We start from the raw sequence: 15,808 nt of genomic DNA on the forward strand, positions 1-15,808 counted from the left end.
TTTTGCAGCGGCCGTCTTGGATTTTGGCTGTCGCCATCTTGTTTTATTGCAACCAGAAGTGACAACGCTATTAAAGAAGTCTTGAAACTAGAGGTTGAGACCATGAACTCAATGTTTACGATGTTTACTGAGGGAATAAATCAACCAGAGGAGTCGCCCCCTGCTGGTCATTAGAGAGAATCCAGGTTTAAGACTCTCTTGACTAATCCTGTACATCTCTCTGCTTGTTTTTGTTGCCCTAGACCACCACTCTGATCGGTCTGCTGAAGACTGCCCGTCTGCTACGGCTGGTACGAGTCGCCCGGAAGCTGGACCGGTATTCAGAGTACGGCGCCGCCGTCCTCATGCTGCTCATGTGCATCTTTGCCCTTATTGCCCATTGGTTGGCCTGCATCTGGTACGCCATTGGCAACGTGGAGAAGCCTTACCTGGAGCATAAGATTGGCTGGCTGGACAACCTGGGGGTGTCGATAGGTGATCGTCTTTGTTTTGTGTTCTATTTTCCGACAGTTCTGAGAGAGTAAAATGAAGGGTCACTCATTTGTATTCATTGTAGGAAAGAAGTACAACTACAGCGACCCCAGCTCGGGCCCCTCCATCAAAGACAAGTACGTCACCGCACTCTACTTCACCTTCAGCAGTCTGACCAGCGTGGGCTTCGGGAACGTGTCCCCCAACACCAACTCTGAGAAGATCTTCTCCATCTGCGTCATGCTCATTGGATGTGAGTCACAGTACATGTAGAGTTTTAATCCTGTTATGACTGCAACGCTGTGTAATCGGGGTCACCTCACACCTCGCAGGAAGTCGTCCGTTAGCAGGGTTTTTGTTTGGATACTGTGTATAAACGGCCACGGTGGCTCAACGGTCACCCGTATCACTTCTCTCCCAGCTCTAATGTACGCCAGCATCTTTGGGAACGTGTCCGCCATCATCCAGAGGTTGTATTCAGGTACGGCCAGGTATCACCTCCAGATGCTCCGGGTCAAAGAATTCATCCGCTTCCACCAGATCCCAAACCCTCTGAGGCAGAGGCTGGAGGAGTACTTCCAGCACGCCTGGACGTACACCAACGGCATCGACATGAACATGGTACGAGTAGAGAGCGTCTGGCCTTTTTTTGAAAGAAATATAGAGTTCCGTTTGTCTTCTTCTGCGCTGCTTCTTCTTCTTTCCAAAATCATTTGTGACTTTCAACTATCCTGTCGAAAATTGCCGTAACCGCACACCGTGAAGAATTCTGGCCATGTCACTGGCAAAGTATAATGCCGGCATCATGATTACACTGTGCAAACGAAAGCCACGGTCATTGCTCACGCATGCGGTAACTCTGGCTTTTGTCATCACGATACTTGCTGTTCATGGTACTTATATGAGTTTGTCTTTTCCATGTCTGCCTCATGTCAAATGGAATGACCCCGTCACTCTGGTAAGAGCAGGAGGTACATGTGTTGACACACCTGATGTAGATGTGAATGATCCTCAGTGGTAGAGCTTCACCTAGCTGTGTTTGATTCTAGTAGTGGACTAACAGATATCATCGCAGTTCTATTACGCCGCCGTTCCCCAAACACGCATGTTATTGTTCCCTCAGTGTCGCTACCCGTAACACACAACACGCAACACGCAACACGTACTGTGAACTGTCGCTGTGACGCCCGCGTCACGGATGGTTTTACAGTATGTCTTCTTGTGCATGCAGGGGACACGCATAACACTGACAGTTTCTGGCAGGCCACGTTGAAGGGACAGTTGCGGTGGTTGGAAGCGGGGTCGTATGAGCCACTAATCGATTGTCGGTGCGTCACCGACGGTGGCCGGCAGTCTGCTCATCCCCAGTGTGGAGAAACAGACCGGAGCGCCGACGCTAGAGCCAATCAGTGAGCTGCTGTTGTGTTGGGCAGCGAAATGTATTTTAGACGCCTAAAAAACAATCAGTAGCAGCTTATATGCACTCTATAGTTATATCAACTAACTACAACTACAAGACTACATTGACAATAATGCTTGTCGTCTTCTGCCGCATTGGCGTTAGTGGTATTGTGTGACTTTAGTGAATCCGAACTCACCCTTTAAAACACCAAAGTCACACAATAACAGACCAAAGCAGGCAGCGGTACATTGCTTTGGTCCCGTGCCGGTCCTCCCGTCTGTTTCCGCAAACTCCATCTACTGCAGTTCGCACACTTGACTACGGATGAGAACCTGGTACAACCCCACTTCAAAAGGTCCAAACGCTCCCTTTAATGGCGGACTTGCACGAGGCCGGGCCTCGAGGTTCCTTTTTGAAATCGGTGAATTCAAACACAGCCCCTACGACGTTCATCTGTTCCCAGAGACGGGAGTGAATCACGCCTGTGAGAGTGGGCACAGCCTCGCCGGGCGCTGCCAGCTTTCCCTCCCACCGTGGGAGGCTTGGCTGCACGCTCCGCCGCGGCACCTGCGCTTGCCAAATGTTGTTCAGTCTTTCCCTTCCAAATCTACCGATCAGTTTTTGTTCCGAGCAACAACAAATCAGAGCCAGAAAACCAGTCGGGGCTACATTTCTTCTCGTGTCATTAGCACATTGTATCTTATGTGTCACTGACAAAGACCAGAAATGTGTTTTGTCGTCTCAACTGTCCTTTGTGTCCTCGAAGCCCCTTTCTCCCCACCTGTGTGTGTGTGTGTGTGTTCTGGTGTTAGTCTGGTCCTTCACGGTCAGTTGACGTTGTCCGGGGATCATTAGCCGTTTTGTCACTATCTCTGTCTTTTAAAGGGTAAGTGTACTATCAGTGTTTGTTATGCATCAGAAGGTCCTCTTAACATCTAATGTTAAAATGACTTTTCAAAATATCTTTCAGTGTTCTCTCACCGGTCCCCCAGGCTAACTCGGATGGGTAGGGACGCTTGACCAATCGTGATCGAGTTTCAACATTTAATGCTTATTTCTATTTATCATTTTTTGTAACTATATAGCAGACCATGGGTCATCGTATTGTTTCAATAGACTTTTGAGACATTGAATGTCGCTTCTTGCATACACCGGGTTGTGCATCTATAGTCGATTCATCATCTCAGGACATGAAGGCAGTGAAAAAAACAAGCTTGAGACGCGCTAAAGTATCACAAACATTGACCCTGCGTTTTCACTTTGTGCCGTCATTTATCTGCAGCTTCTCACTTTCTAAATGTTCTGTCTCGTCTCTCATCTGCCGCTAAAGCCGCTGAAAGGCTCAGTAAAACACCGCAGCTCTGTGTTGAAAGACATCGCAGGATACGATGGGTTTTGAACAGAAGGAAAGAACACAAGTGGCAATTGTATCAAATTTCTCTAGGGAGGGGGGGGGGGGGGGGGGGGACATTTGGCCTGCAACTTAACCCCAAATTCAGCATGAATCCCTGCCCGCCAAAGCCCCGACAGCTTTTAAAGATCTGACCGTAATCGTGTCCGCTTTGACCTCGCACGCAGGTCCTGAAGGGTTTCCCAGAGTGCCTGCAGGCGGACATCTGCCTCCACCTCAATCAAACCCTTCTCCAGGGCTGCAAGGCCTTTCAAGGAGCCACCAAGGGCTGCCTCCGGGCCCTGGCCATGAGGTTCAAGACCACCCACGCGCCCCCTGGAGACACCCTGGTCCACGGCGGAGACGTGCTCACCGCGCTCTACTTTGTCTCCCGCGGCTCCATCGAGATCCTCAAAGACGACGTCGTAGTGGCCATCCTCGGTGAGTCCACCGAGTACTTTGACTGTGACGCTTAGATAAGGCGATAGTACAGTAGTGCATGTCTGTAATTTGCATCACAAGGAAGGTAAAAAACTATTCTCTGGGCAGACAACATGGCCGACATCTTGACATGAAAAATTCAACAGGAGGAAAAACATTGTCCATCATTTGAGCACCGTGATGTAAACACAGAGTCCACCTCCTCTGGTCCCACCGGAGTCTGTCATGCGCAGTTCATCCGGGATGAACGATGGAGCCAGGTCTCTGTGAAGACTCAATAACCGCCGACCTCCCGCCGCTTTCATCCGTCTTACTTTCCTGCGACCGGCCATCAGACAGCCAGCAGCAGGCTGGGTAGTGGAGTAACCTCAGCTCCTAGATGGCGTTCCATCCATCCTCAGACCTGATATGGTCTGAGGATGGATGGAACGTAGAAACTCATTCATTCATTCAGCGTCCCTGTACACAGAAACGTGTTATATTGACCCCCTCAACTCTGTTGTTGAGCCGGTACGGAGCGCTAAAACACTGGGACCACAGAAGAGCGGTCATCTTGGCTGAATTTCCCTCCATTAGCGTAGACGCGGGGGGGGGCGACTAAATGAAGATGGCTCCGTCGCGCTCTGATCTGCCTCGGTTGCGCGGCCACGATCGTAATAACTTACTTCAAAGCGCACTGCGATTGCTGCCGCCTCGCTGTGGCGCCTCTGATGAAGGGTGGGGGACAGAAAAGAGCGGGGGAGGACACGCGGTGGGACGAGGATAGCGGAGGACCTGCGCCGATGAGAGAGCGCTTGCTTTCAAACGGAGACGGACGGCAACAGAAGCAGAGAGGGACGGAGAGCTGAGCGAGTGGGCGGGGGAGAAAGAGGAGACGGCGGGGCAGACAGAGGAATCGGGAGGAAGAAGTTTGTCAGTGATGCGCTTCTTAATGACGGGAGCCACCTGGCGTCATCGACGGCCTCCAAATGTAATCGCATCAGATCCCGTCCCCCTCAGCCGGCAGGTGTATCCCACTAAGCCTTTCATGCATTCCATGTTCTTCCAGCGACCGCGTTCACGCAGCCAGTAAGATCTGGCGAAAACCGGCGACACATTAGGGTCACGATGAGCGAGAGGCACGGACGGTGAATTTGTAGGTTACGCACAACTCGGCACATGTATTCTCTGCCTTTCCATATTTTCTAATGGTACTGCGCTACAGTACACCCAGCGTGAACACGCTGGAGCTTACGGCGAAGTGGATGGAAATGAGTGATTATCAAAGGGCTCAATGCTGTGAACGAGGTTTTTCAGGTAATTTCCTGATTCTTCACATATGTTTGTGTAAGATTCAGACAGACGCCCCCACTGAAGCGAGCGCGGTAAAGCCTGCAGCCGTTCCACACAGGTCACCTCACGGGAATGTGGGGCCTGTGTGTCTTCCGTGCGGACGGACTGACTTTGTGCGAACCCTTTTTTTAGATGACTGATAGCCTTTAGCATCTTTAACATTCTCGCACTCGTCTGCTAGGCGGCCCGTCTCTTTATAGGTCGTCACATACTGTTCTACACGCATGTCCTCCCAGCAACAGCGGGTGTCGTTCCTTTAGAGGACGCCAACAATAGATAAAGGGAAGAGAAGCTGTCCTCGATTGGCTAACGGGAGACGGTCGCTTCCATTTGATCGCTCCAGGTAAGAACGACATCTTCGGCGAGATGATCCACCTGTTCACCAAGCCGGGGAAGTCGTGCGCGGACGTGCGGGCGCTGAGCTACTGTGACCTCCACACCATCCAGAGGGAGGAGATCCTGGAGGTGCTGGACATGTACCCGGAGTTCGCCGACCACTTCCTCACCAACCTGGAGCTGACCTTTGACCTCCGAGATGAAAAGGTAATCCGACCGACCGTAACTGCGAAGGAGGCGGTGAAACGGATCGAAGGCTTTTACGTCAAATCCGTCTTTGTAATTGCTCTGTGACGTAGCGCGTCTCTGCCGTGTCCAATTTAAACGATGAGCGTCTTTCTTATTAATTCCTTTTACCGCTTTGCGGTTGTGGGAATGAAAGCACGAGGGCTAATTAAGACCTTTTGCTTTACTCTGGCGTCGGAAGAACAGAGTGAGAGATGGAGTATCGGGGCGGGGTGGACATTTTGGACACGACGTAGGCTGTAATTATGATGAACTGAGTGTAGCGGAAAGATGTGAGCAAGAGCCCACATTTGTCAGTCGTTCAATTATCTTTTAAACCAGAGAGGCAAGTGCACTTTGTGTTGGCCTCCTGTTATTTATCCAGAGAAGAGAGACTCTGGTAGGGTTACAGAAACAGGAGGTACATGGTGCTCCAACAAGACGGGCTGTCGTTTATGTTCCACATTCCTTTGAAATGTTTAAGAGGAGCAGAGTCATCCGCTCATTAGTAGAGGTCATTATATATATTCATTGTCTTCTTACAGACCACCGATTCTAACACGGACGACACGGAGGGTCGAAGACGGGTGTCCTACAGGAGGAAGTCCTCCGCAGGTCAGCTTGAGACGCAACATGGCTACTGTCAAATCACACAACCGTGTTCATTTGATTTCCTGTTACTAATTCATAGCAACATCATATTTCCAGCTGACTAACATCCCAGTCCCTGTGTACTTAAGCAGCACATCAAAATATATGAAGTGAAATGTATCTTTTTTTTTTTTGGAAAGGAGCCTGTTTATTAACAGGATTAATGATAATCTCAATTGTGCATGCACAACAGGCAGAATGCTGAGCACTAGCCAACGTGTGTGTGTGTGTGTGTGTGTGTGTGTGTGTGTGTGTGTGTGTGTGTGTGTGTGTGTGTGTGTGTGTGTGTGTGCGCATGTAGAGGTGCGTGTCGTCATGCTGCAGTGTCATTTGCACCTGTTGTGGCGAAGGGAAACGCAGTGGGCAGCTGTGCTCAGGCTGCAGATTGATCAACATCTCTGTCCTGCTGCCTCCAAGCGGCTGCAGGAGATTTCCAAACATGCAGCGTGACTCAAACTGTAAGAGTCACTGTGAGCTAAAGACGCTTGTTTGACAGGAACCGTGGAAGCTCTTGTAATTTGACTTGTAACGGCCAGGAGACCTGGGACTCTGAGCCTCCACACCGCACCACTCGACAGTTTGACTTTTGATTCAAGCGAATGGAATTGCGTCGCCGCGGTTACAGGAATACAGTATCACCCAATACAACACACGAGTGAGCGCAGAGAATGTTCCGGCAGCCTCCGTCCATCGGGCGTGAAGACGGACGTGTGGGTCTTTACCATTGACTCGTAAACACACACGCGTGGAGTGACGTTAGATTGTGAAACGGCTCGCCGCGACGGTCTCTTGTAACATCGGTTGTCCTCAGTTCACCCCCACAGCAAAACACTCGCTACCTGTTGTCGGAGATAACGAGTCCCCCAGCAGACTTCCTGATTACCATTTCTCCCCGCAGGTTCCCACAACAAGGAGCCGGCGGTCGCCTACTGCGACGCCAAGCAAGGGAGGCACGCCTTCGCCCCCTCGGCGGCCGAGGAAACGAGGGAGTCCGTCGAGGAGGGAGAGGACGAGGAGGAGGAGGAGGAGGAGGAGGGCAGGGAGGAGGAGGAGGAGCAGAGGCCCTTGTGCGCCGGCGTGCCGGGCTACCCGGTGGTTAGGGACCACACCGCGGGCGCTCCAGACGCGCAGGCCGGAGACGACGTGCAGAACCAGACGTATCAAGGTGACGATAGAGAAGCACCCTGCAGTAGTCGTCGTTAAGTAACGAGGGATAAGTGTTTATTCCAAAGCGATTCTTCTATTTGTGCCAACACATAAAAAAAACTGATTTTAAACAAATCAATATATCACAGAGGAGACCGTTTGAATTCCATTTTTATTACGCTTGAATGGACATAAAATCTGCAGGCTTGTCCTCTAAAGTGTAACTCCAGAATGGTAATTGGCTCAGAAGTTCATTTATAAAAAGGCCCCAAATCCCTAAACCCCAGAGGAGGAATGTCACACCTATTAACAAGCCCAAACAGGGATTACGTGTCATTATGGGGAAACCTAAAAGCCACTCTGTAATAAAACGTAAGAGGATTATATCCAGCGGGCCAGGGGGGGGGGGGGGGGTCACCCCTTTTGACGGTAGGTCACGACCAAATAAAGGATTTACAGGAAACATTCGGTAAAATCATGTCGACGCCACTGTATCTGCCCAGTTTGGTCACATTGAAATCGTTTTTTAAGTGAGAGAAGAATATGGTTTCAATTGTGAAAATTACAGAGTTGTGAAAGCCTCCCGCAGATCAGACAGTGCAGACAGTGGGAGCAGCACCTGGGATGGAGATCCCCGGCAAGCTGTGTGAGAAACCCTCTCACCGTCTGCTGCTGCTGCCCGTCGAGCAAACGCACCAGTTTGAAAATGAGCCGGTGTGAACAAAGCTCCTGCACGCGCACTGACACAACAACAACAACAACAACAGTTGCTGCAGGACTTCCCTGTATTTGAACTGGCAGCTCGGTGTGATTCTCCGCTCAGACGGATGATTTGATGTTATTAATATCCCACAATTCAGCTGTTGCAGCCAAAAGAGTGTTTCTGCCCAAATAGAGCAGAGGGCGACATGGACACCCAACTGCTACGTACAGACTCTCAATATATGACTTTATAATCTCAGAGGATATTCATGTGTTTATGGTAAATTTGGGAGTTTGCTCTTGTATATTTACCACTACAATCTCAGAGAATATCCAAGGCTGTTTCCTTGTTAATTAACAAGTTGAATCTCTAATTATTTTCTCGGGACATTACCCCCTCCTCCAGTTCCACATCTGTAATTTGTTTCCTACAATGTCCCTAATAGGAGAAGAGAGACAACAACAGGCAGGTCAGATTGAAAGCAGGCCTCAGCCAGAGTACAGGGGGCTCCTGCTCTACCAGGTGAGCTACTGTGCCCCCCCCCCCCCCCCCTCCATCATCAGGGACACTGGGGGTGTGACTGTCAGCCAGGGTCAGATGTGCGTTTTCCTCTGTAGGAGAGATGTTAGGATTCAGCAGGCGGTAAGCTGATCAGAGCTTAGTAAAGCTAAACGATGACAGAGGCACAAGAGGGGACGATGCTTCCCCAGAGGCACCGTTCTAATAACACAGATCATTTACCCTGTGTGTGTGTGTGTGTGTGTGTGTGTGTGTGTGTGTGTTTGCACACACGTCTCTCCCTCCAGAGCTCCACGCAGACGAGTGGGTGCGTCAGCGTCCCGTCGAGGGCGCGGAGGAGGCGGCCCGGTGCCGAGAGACGCCAGCCGGGGAGGACGACAGCGACACGGACCTCACCTACGGAGAGGTGGAGAACCGGCTGGACCTGCTGCAGCAGCACCTCAACAGGTGCGTTGGTCCTCAGACTACGTCACATCCAGCGACACATCCGCGTCCTCTAACTGTGAGGATGGAGAAGCCGATGATCCGTGGCCTCATTGGTATAATCCCTTCTCCGGCTTTATCTCAAATCCCATCATATCATTGTTTGAAAGGATATGAGGAAAGTCATGCGGCATTTCAATTAGGTATTTGCACCTTTTCAAAGTGTCTCCAGATGTTGGGGAGTACTACTGCGTTATGTGAAAAGGTTGTGTAAAGCCTTTGCCGAATGGAGCCTGATGAACGTCACTCGAGTCCGTTTGGACTCTTTGTAGTTTGACAATGAAAGGAATCTGCAGATGTGAAGCGAGCTAACCAGACCTCACCGCAGGCCTAATTAGCCACTGCTAGCAGGTCGCACCTGAAGCTCTGATTGAACTGGTGATGGGTGGACCAGTTGCAATGTGGGTAATGTAGGCGGCGGGTGTCAACAAGGAAGAGGAATGCAGGACTTTAAAGAAAGTAGACGTCTGGTTCAATTTCAGCCTTTTTTGTTGAGCCGTGTTCCTTTTGAAATGACTCTTGGCATATAGATAGAGGAAGAAAAGAGGCCTTTGGTCTCAGTTTACCGTTGCAGGCGTTTTATTTTTCAACAAAGTCATCTTTCAGAGCTCGCGGTACAAGCCCCCGTGATCCTGCCTGTAATTAGCTGAATGTTTGCACCGAGACAGTTTGGGCCAGACACCCATGTGAGCAGCTTGGGTGATTCTGGGCTGGAGCAGCGATACAGATGAGAGGCAGGCAGGCAGGCAGGCAGCGGCTGCCTATTTATAGCAGGCGCATGGCAAAGACTGTTGACGTCACGGTGAAGTTTTGGTGCAATTATGGGGAACAATGAGGGAGAGGTGCTCTCCTTCACCCTGAAGGGTGTCGGAGAGAAAAGCATCAATCTGCTCCGTAGGCTGTGCTGTGCGTGACGCTAGATAGTCGAGATGGGCAGCTGGCAGCTGTCATCAGTGTGTGAATGGATGAATGACAAAGTGTAAAGACTAGAAAAGCACCAGACCATATACTCAAGTGCTGTACTGAAGTAAAGTAATAATAATTCTAACACTGTCATTTGATACCGAGCTTTTGTAGGCTTTACGTAGGGCAGAGACAAACAGAACAAAACATTATGGTGAAAGAGAAGAGGAGGAGCTGTGCAGAACGAGTCATGTGGTGCAGGGGTTAGCAGGTGAAGGTGAGTTTGAATGATGATAGGGAGGGCATTCCAGAGGGGGGGGGGGGGGGGGGGGGGTGCAGCAGCTGAGAAGGCCCCGTCGCCCCAGGCCCTGATGGTCTTCAGAGCGTTTGCACCGGCGGGTTGGTGGTCTGAAAGGTATGGAGGGGCCAGGTTGTTTGGGGCTTGGAATGTGGCGAGCAGCACTTTAAAGTCTACTCTGTATTTGACCGGGAGCCAGTGGAGGACCGGGGCGATGTGTTTGTAGCGGCGGGTGGAGGTGAGCGGTCGAGTTGTGAACATATTGGAGTTTATTGAGGATTTTATTGGGAGCCGTAGAGGATGCTGTTATGAGGCCACGGATGAGAACTTGGGTGGTTGTGTCAGAGGACAGGGAGGGCTGGAGGTGAGAGAAGGCAGCTTAGGTGATGCGGTTGGCGTGGGGTAGGAAGGAGAGGGTGATAGTACCTGGAAACTTGACTATTCCATTATATGTGACTTTATAGTGAAATGTAATGTCAGCGTAGGTATCGATACATGTAAAAGAAAAGTGATACGGTCTGAAATAGTCATTAAAATGGGATGTGAAAACCAATTCATAGTATAATATGTGATAAAAGTAAATTTATAAAGTATAGTATGGAAAAGTCTTAGTAGAAGTGACGGGGAGGCATTCCTCTTTGCTCTGTTCTTCCCTCTGTGACATGATGATGTAACTTACTGCATTAGGTGATGACACACACACACACACACACAGAGGTGTTCAGTGTTGTGGTAGCTGCCATACAGACAATTTGTAGCAAATATCAAAGCCTCATTTTCAGTTCATAAACAGTTAGATTATGGGATGGATGGATGGATACTTTATTATGCTGGTGTATTGAAGTTGTTGTTATGTCACATGTCACACCCATCAAGTTAAAATCCCAAAGAAACAGACACATTGGTGGAACAAAGACTTTTAATCTGTACTGAAGTACAATATCGAGTATTGCCTGGTAATTGACTGAAGTCTTTCAATTCCCTGCTATTTTAGACCTCTTCTCCACATCTCATGAATGTTCTATATTGGTATCTAACATTCATTTGACAGCTGTAGTTACTGGTTTAACATCAGTCACAAGGACCAAAGCACTTATTTTCCTGATCCTGCTGCACTTCAGTACGTTTTTGAATGCAGAGTATTTGTTACTTTAGTAAAAGATGGGAACGCTTGACTTGATCAGCCTCTCATCAGAAGTCTTCTTCTGGAGGACACTCCATGCAAACATCTGCATTAGTAAGGCTGAGCCTCCCCCTAGTGTTTATTATTAGTATTGATCCCATAGTGAGGGGAAAACATGGCGTACAGCGTTTCAACACATTCAAATCATGTGGATCTAACGAAGTGCGGCGATTTCTGGCTTTTATTCTCGGTCCGTCCGTCAGACTGGAGTCCCAGATGACTTCAGACATCCAGGCCATCCTGCAGCTCCTCCAGAGGCAGACCACGTCCGGTCCCCCCGCCTACAGCACCGTCACCTCCAGCCCAGAGTACCAGAGGCCCGCCATCAGGATCCAGCCGGCGTCCGCCCTCCAGACGGAGCTCCGCCTGGATCCCGCTCCTCCTCGGCCTCAGGTACGCCGCGCGCCTCGGCACCAACCGAACCACTGTACATGTTCATGTCACGTACGAGTCTGCAAGCTGCACTCTGTACCTCCTTTGATCTATCTGGCTCATGATGCCCCCTTTGCTTGGTCTTCTTCAGAGTCCCGGTCCAGAGAAGGCCCAGATCAAATCCAAAGAGCCCCCAGTCGTCCTCCTCACGGAGACTCTTCCAGATGGGAACGTTGTAGGACTGGCCGAGGGCGACCCAGAGCAAAACGGCGTGGACTCTGTAGAGCAGCCACCGAGGTTACCGTCGGGCCGACAAGCCTCTCTGCCCGACGTCCCCGACGGCTCGGGAATGTCGGGACTCCGCAGGCCGGTCTCTGACCCCTGGCTCCCGGGAAAGTAGGCCTCCCCCCCGAACCCCCGCCGACGGTCTTCTCTCCAGCTCGACTCAGGGTCCAAGAAAGAGACCGTATATGCAAAGGACAACAAACCGTAGACTTTCTTCCATTCCTTTTGGGATATTGTCCCGGCTCCCGCCCTTCCCACTCTGATTTAGATGTATAAAGTCCATTTATACAGAGGTATTTATACACTATATTACTAGCATACGTCAACTTGTCATCTACCGTGTACATACTTGAAATACACCGCTGCCGGCAACGCGAGGCACCTTTTCTATTATGCACGTCTTGGTTTCTCCCGCTTCCTTTTCTTTGCGGTCGCATGTTCCTCTCTCACGCCGACGGGGCGTGGCCCCGGCCGCTACCGAGTGTCGTCGTCTCAGACTCCTCCCTCCTCACGGGGACAAAGCTCCGCGAAAGTCTTTCCGCGGCTTTGAAGTGCATCTTTGAAATCGCAACCGGAGATCCGGCCGCAGGCGTCTCCCGTTAAAGGACGTCGCCACTTTGTTATTCAGCTCCAAATGACAGAACACGGCGTTCCAAGTAACGCGTAAACATCCCATAGCGCACCAAGACTTTTGTCTGTCTTTGAGAGCAATAATATGGAACAGAATCTTGGTATATTTCTGGAGTTTAATCCACTCCGGGGAGGATTTTCTACAAGCACGAACAAACGGCATCGACGTTGTGAAGGAACGTGCCAGTTAACACCGAAAAGGCTTCCAGATTTTCAAAGGCCTAATTGCGTCGAATCACCCGCATCCCGAGAAGATGACGCTAGCACGGCGGTGGGGTATTTGCGGCTCCCGTCAAAACGCGTAAAGGCCGAGCAGTTTCGGGGTTTTAAAGATTTCTACAGAACACAGAGTTCATTTACTTCCGTTCCTCCAACAATCTGTGGGCAGAACGTTAGCGGTCGGGCCGCGTATGGGGAAAATCTTTAAGGCATCCACCAAAATAAGACGGACCGCTTCCATTGACCTGTATCGAGCGGAGTCCCCAAAAAGACTTTGGCTCCTTGTACGGTAACTTTTAAGCAGCCGCGTGTCTAAACGGTACTTGTTTGCACAGGTGATGTTAGGAGCTGAATTTGCTACATTAGTCATTTAGCAGAAGCTTAGATTTTTGGCCTTTTTCAAACAAGCGTCTAAGAGCATAACCCAGAGTCAAAGTAATAGATTAGATGTCTTTATTTGTCATTGCATGTTATACAAGGAGACTTTGTTGAACAGTCTGTTTAGCAGCATAGGAATACCCAAAGCTGGAGGCTCAGGGTAGCAGTGACTGATGTCAGTGTGGGGGGGGGGGGGGGGAACACAGTGCTTCCACCACTGTGGGGCCAGGACAGAAAACAGGCGCGGGACCTCTGAGCAACGGGGCAACTACTTGCTTAGAAGTGGTTGTGTGGGGCTTGGAGATAGGAGCTGGTCCGTTCACTGCCCCGGATGGGAGCTCTTACAGGGAGCCAGTGTAGAGAACGGAGGAGGCAAGTTGCGTGGGAGAAGTCGGGGCGATCGAACAGCAGGCGAGCCGCGGCGGCCGACGTCGGGGCTCCGGCAAGTAGAGAGTTGCGGGAGACACTGCGCCGTCTGGTCAGCGAGGAAGGGGCGAATCCTCCCGACGTAGTAGAGCAGGAATGCGCAAGGCTTGAAATGTTTGCCGAGAACAACAGTCTGTCACGCAGGGCCCTCTCCGTCGAAGGAGCAACTTGGAACCCAGATCGCCGGGGTCCAAAGAGGCTGTTGTGGTGGAGACAGTACGGTCGAGTGTCGGGGAAAGGATCTCGTCTGAAGGGTTAGACGTCAGAGGGGCAAACTTTGGCAATCTAGAAAGGCGTGGGAAAGCATAGTGACTCGACAGAGTAACTTCAGGTGCATGCGGCCGAAGGGAGCACATGGTGGTTCCAAGGGCTAACAAGTTAGAGGACCTCGTTAGTGGAGGGAGACGAGGATAAGAATTACCTTGTGCAAATGTGCAAGGAAGACGCAGAGAGAGTCCATTAGCAAATAGATCCTTAGGCGCATGACAGCTGAAGAGGCCAAGACCCAGACTTCTGTGGGTGAGCACCCATTTGTTTGTAAGGAGTCCATAGAGTAGTTGTAGAGAAGAAGGCTCCCCGACAACAACAAGAAGAAGAAGAAGCAGCAGCCAGCAAGCCCCCCGCCCCCCAGCCAAGTCGGACCTTGACTAAGTCGCCCTCGCCTTCGTTCGGCCGACGCTCGAAAGCTGACGCTTCCAGGTTGGGGGGTTCCTTTTGTGCTCCTGGCGCCCCTGATTGCTCATTGCCGTCCAGCAGTGCAAACCCCTCCTCTTGCAATCACTTGAGCGTTTCCATCTGGCCCCACTTTCTCTATCCTTTATCGGACACGCTGTAACTCTTACAGCTCGTCCGACTGAGGCTTGCTTGCTATAACGATAACTTGTCTAAGCTTAGATACGACTTCCTTTCTAGGTGAGTCCACGGTTTGTCCGAAAAGTGCATCACATTAGGCACCGTCGACATTTCGGGGATGTAGTGCCGTCAGTTGCGTGTTAACCTTCGTATTCTCGGACTGACAAGCGAGTACATTTTCCATCTTTCGGGAACAATTACATTCGACTTACTCAAGTTGGACTATTACATCCCCCAAATTTGACAGGATGTCTCCTCTTATTGAAGGTGAACTCCACACGGGAAGCCACGTCCTGACTCTTCTTCACAGCTCAACTATCCCACGCGTTAGTTCCCGGTTGCATGCTTTAGGTCTTCCGTTGTCTTCTTCAAAACAACATTTTTGTAAATAAATCTCTACAAAGCATCGTTACAATAACTACAAGGTTGTCACCAGTCCTCCGGCCTTATCTTTAGAAGCCTGCTTGTCCACGCTGTAGGGTGCGTGACGACGCCAATTCAAACACGAGCTCGTGTATCGCACGGAGGCCGCCGCACGCCATTACACTGTAAAAGGTCTGGATCGGCTGTGTGACGCGGATTGATTGCATTCTTTTCCCCCCCCTGTACCTCGTTGGTGTGAACGCACAGCCTCTCTATGTAGCGACACTTCGGTGACGGGCGCTCCGCGGCTCGTCTTTAACGCCGCACACTGATTTTCCAATCATCTCGACATCCTCTTCGCTGAGTCTATCCAGCTTGTTCCACTCAGACTCTTTACTGTCATCTGAAGCCCCGAGACGTCAAATGACAAACGCTGGTCGCCGTGGAGCCAAAAGAACCCTCCACGGGGCGACGCGGGCCTTTCCTCTGATAAGCTTTCTTTCTCCAGCAGCACGGGGTGGAGAACAAAAGTTGCTCGACAGTCTGCTGAACTTTCGTGGGATTTGCTAACTTTTGCACTAATTACTAAACTTGCTGTACCGGATCGAAATGTCACTTTTGAAATCTTGTGCCGTTCGTTCACAATTGTTTTGATGCATTTGGTTGGTTTCTTTTTTATGTTTGCCACTGTATTTTATAAAATGCAACACTTAACAGCTAATTTGAATGTTTCTGTTCTTCGCTATATTTAAATATCTATTGTGTAAATAGACGGGGGGGGGGGGGCACTTGGATTAATA

At 50.4% G+C, this 15,808-nt stretch overlaps 1 protein-coding gene across 3 annotated transcripts in view; it reads left to right on the plus strand.

Moving 5' to 3' along the window:
• Window positions 1-15,782, plus strand: part of kcnh7 (potassium channel, voltage gated eag related subfamily H, member 7) — a 53,493-nt gene extending 37,711 nt beyond the window's left edge. For all 3 annotated transcript variants that reach the window (XM_068719613.1, XM_068719614.1, XM_068719615.1), the window contains 10 exons: window positions 243-474; window positions 557-724; window positions 893-1,092; window positions 3,461-3,704; window positions 5,380-5,579; window positions 6,143-6,212; window positions 7,147-7,413; window positions 8,904-9,063; window positions 11,687-11,876; window positions 12,007-15,782. In XM_068719613.1, coding sequence (XP_068575714.1) covers window positions 243-474; window positions 557-724; window positions 893-1,092; window positions 3,461-3,704; window positions 5,380-5,579; window positions 6,143-6,212; window positions 7,147-7,413; window positions 8,904-9,063; window positions 11,687-11,876; window positions 12,007-12,255 — 1,980 coding nt within the window. In that variant the 3' untranslated portion in view covers window positions 12,256-15,782. The remainder of the gene's footprint in view (window positions 1-242; window positions 475-556; window positions 725-892; window positions 1,093-3,460; window positions 3,705-5,379; window positions 5,580-6,142; window positions 6,213-7,146; window positions 7,414-8,903; window positions 9,064-11,686; window positions 11,877-12,006) is intronic.
• Window positions 15,783-15,808: the final 26 nt, after the last annotated feature.

The sequence above is a fragment of the Cebidichthys violaceus genome, unplaced genomic scaffold, assembly GCF_023349555.1.
Source record: "Cebidichthys violaceus isolate CVI_PGR_0920_01 unplaced genomic scaffold, fCebVio1.0.p SCAF_24, whole genome shotgun sequence".
Taxonomy (NCBI): Eukaryota; Metazoa; Chordata; class Actinopteri; order Perciformes; family Stichaeidae; genus Cebidichthys; species Cebidichthys violaceus.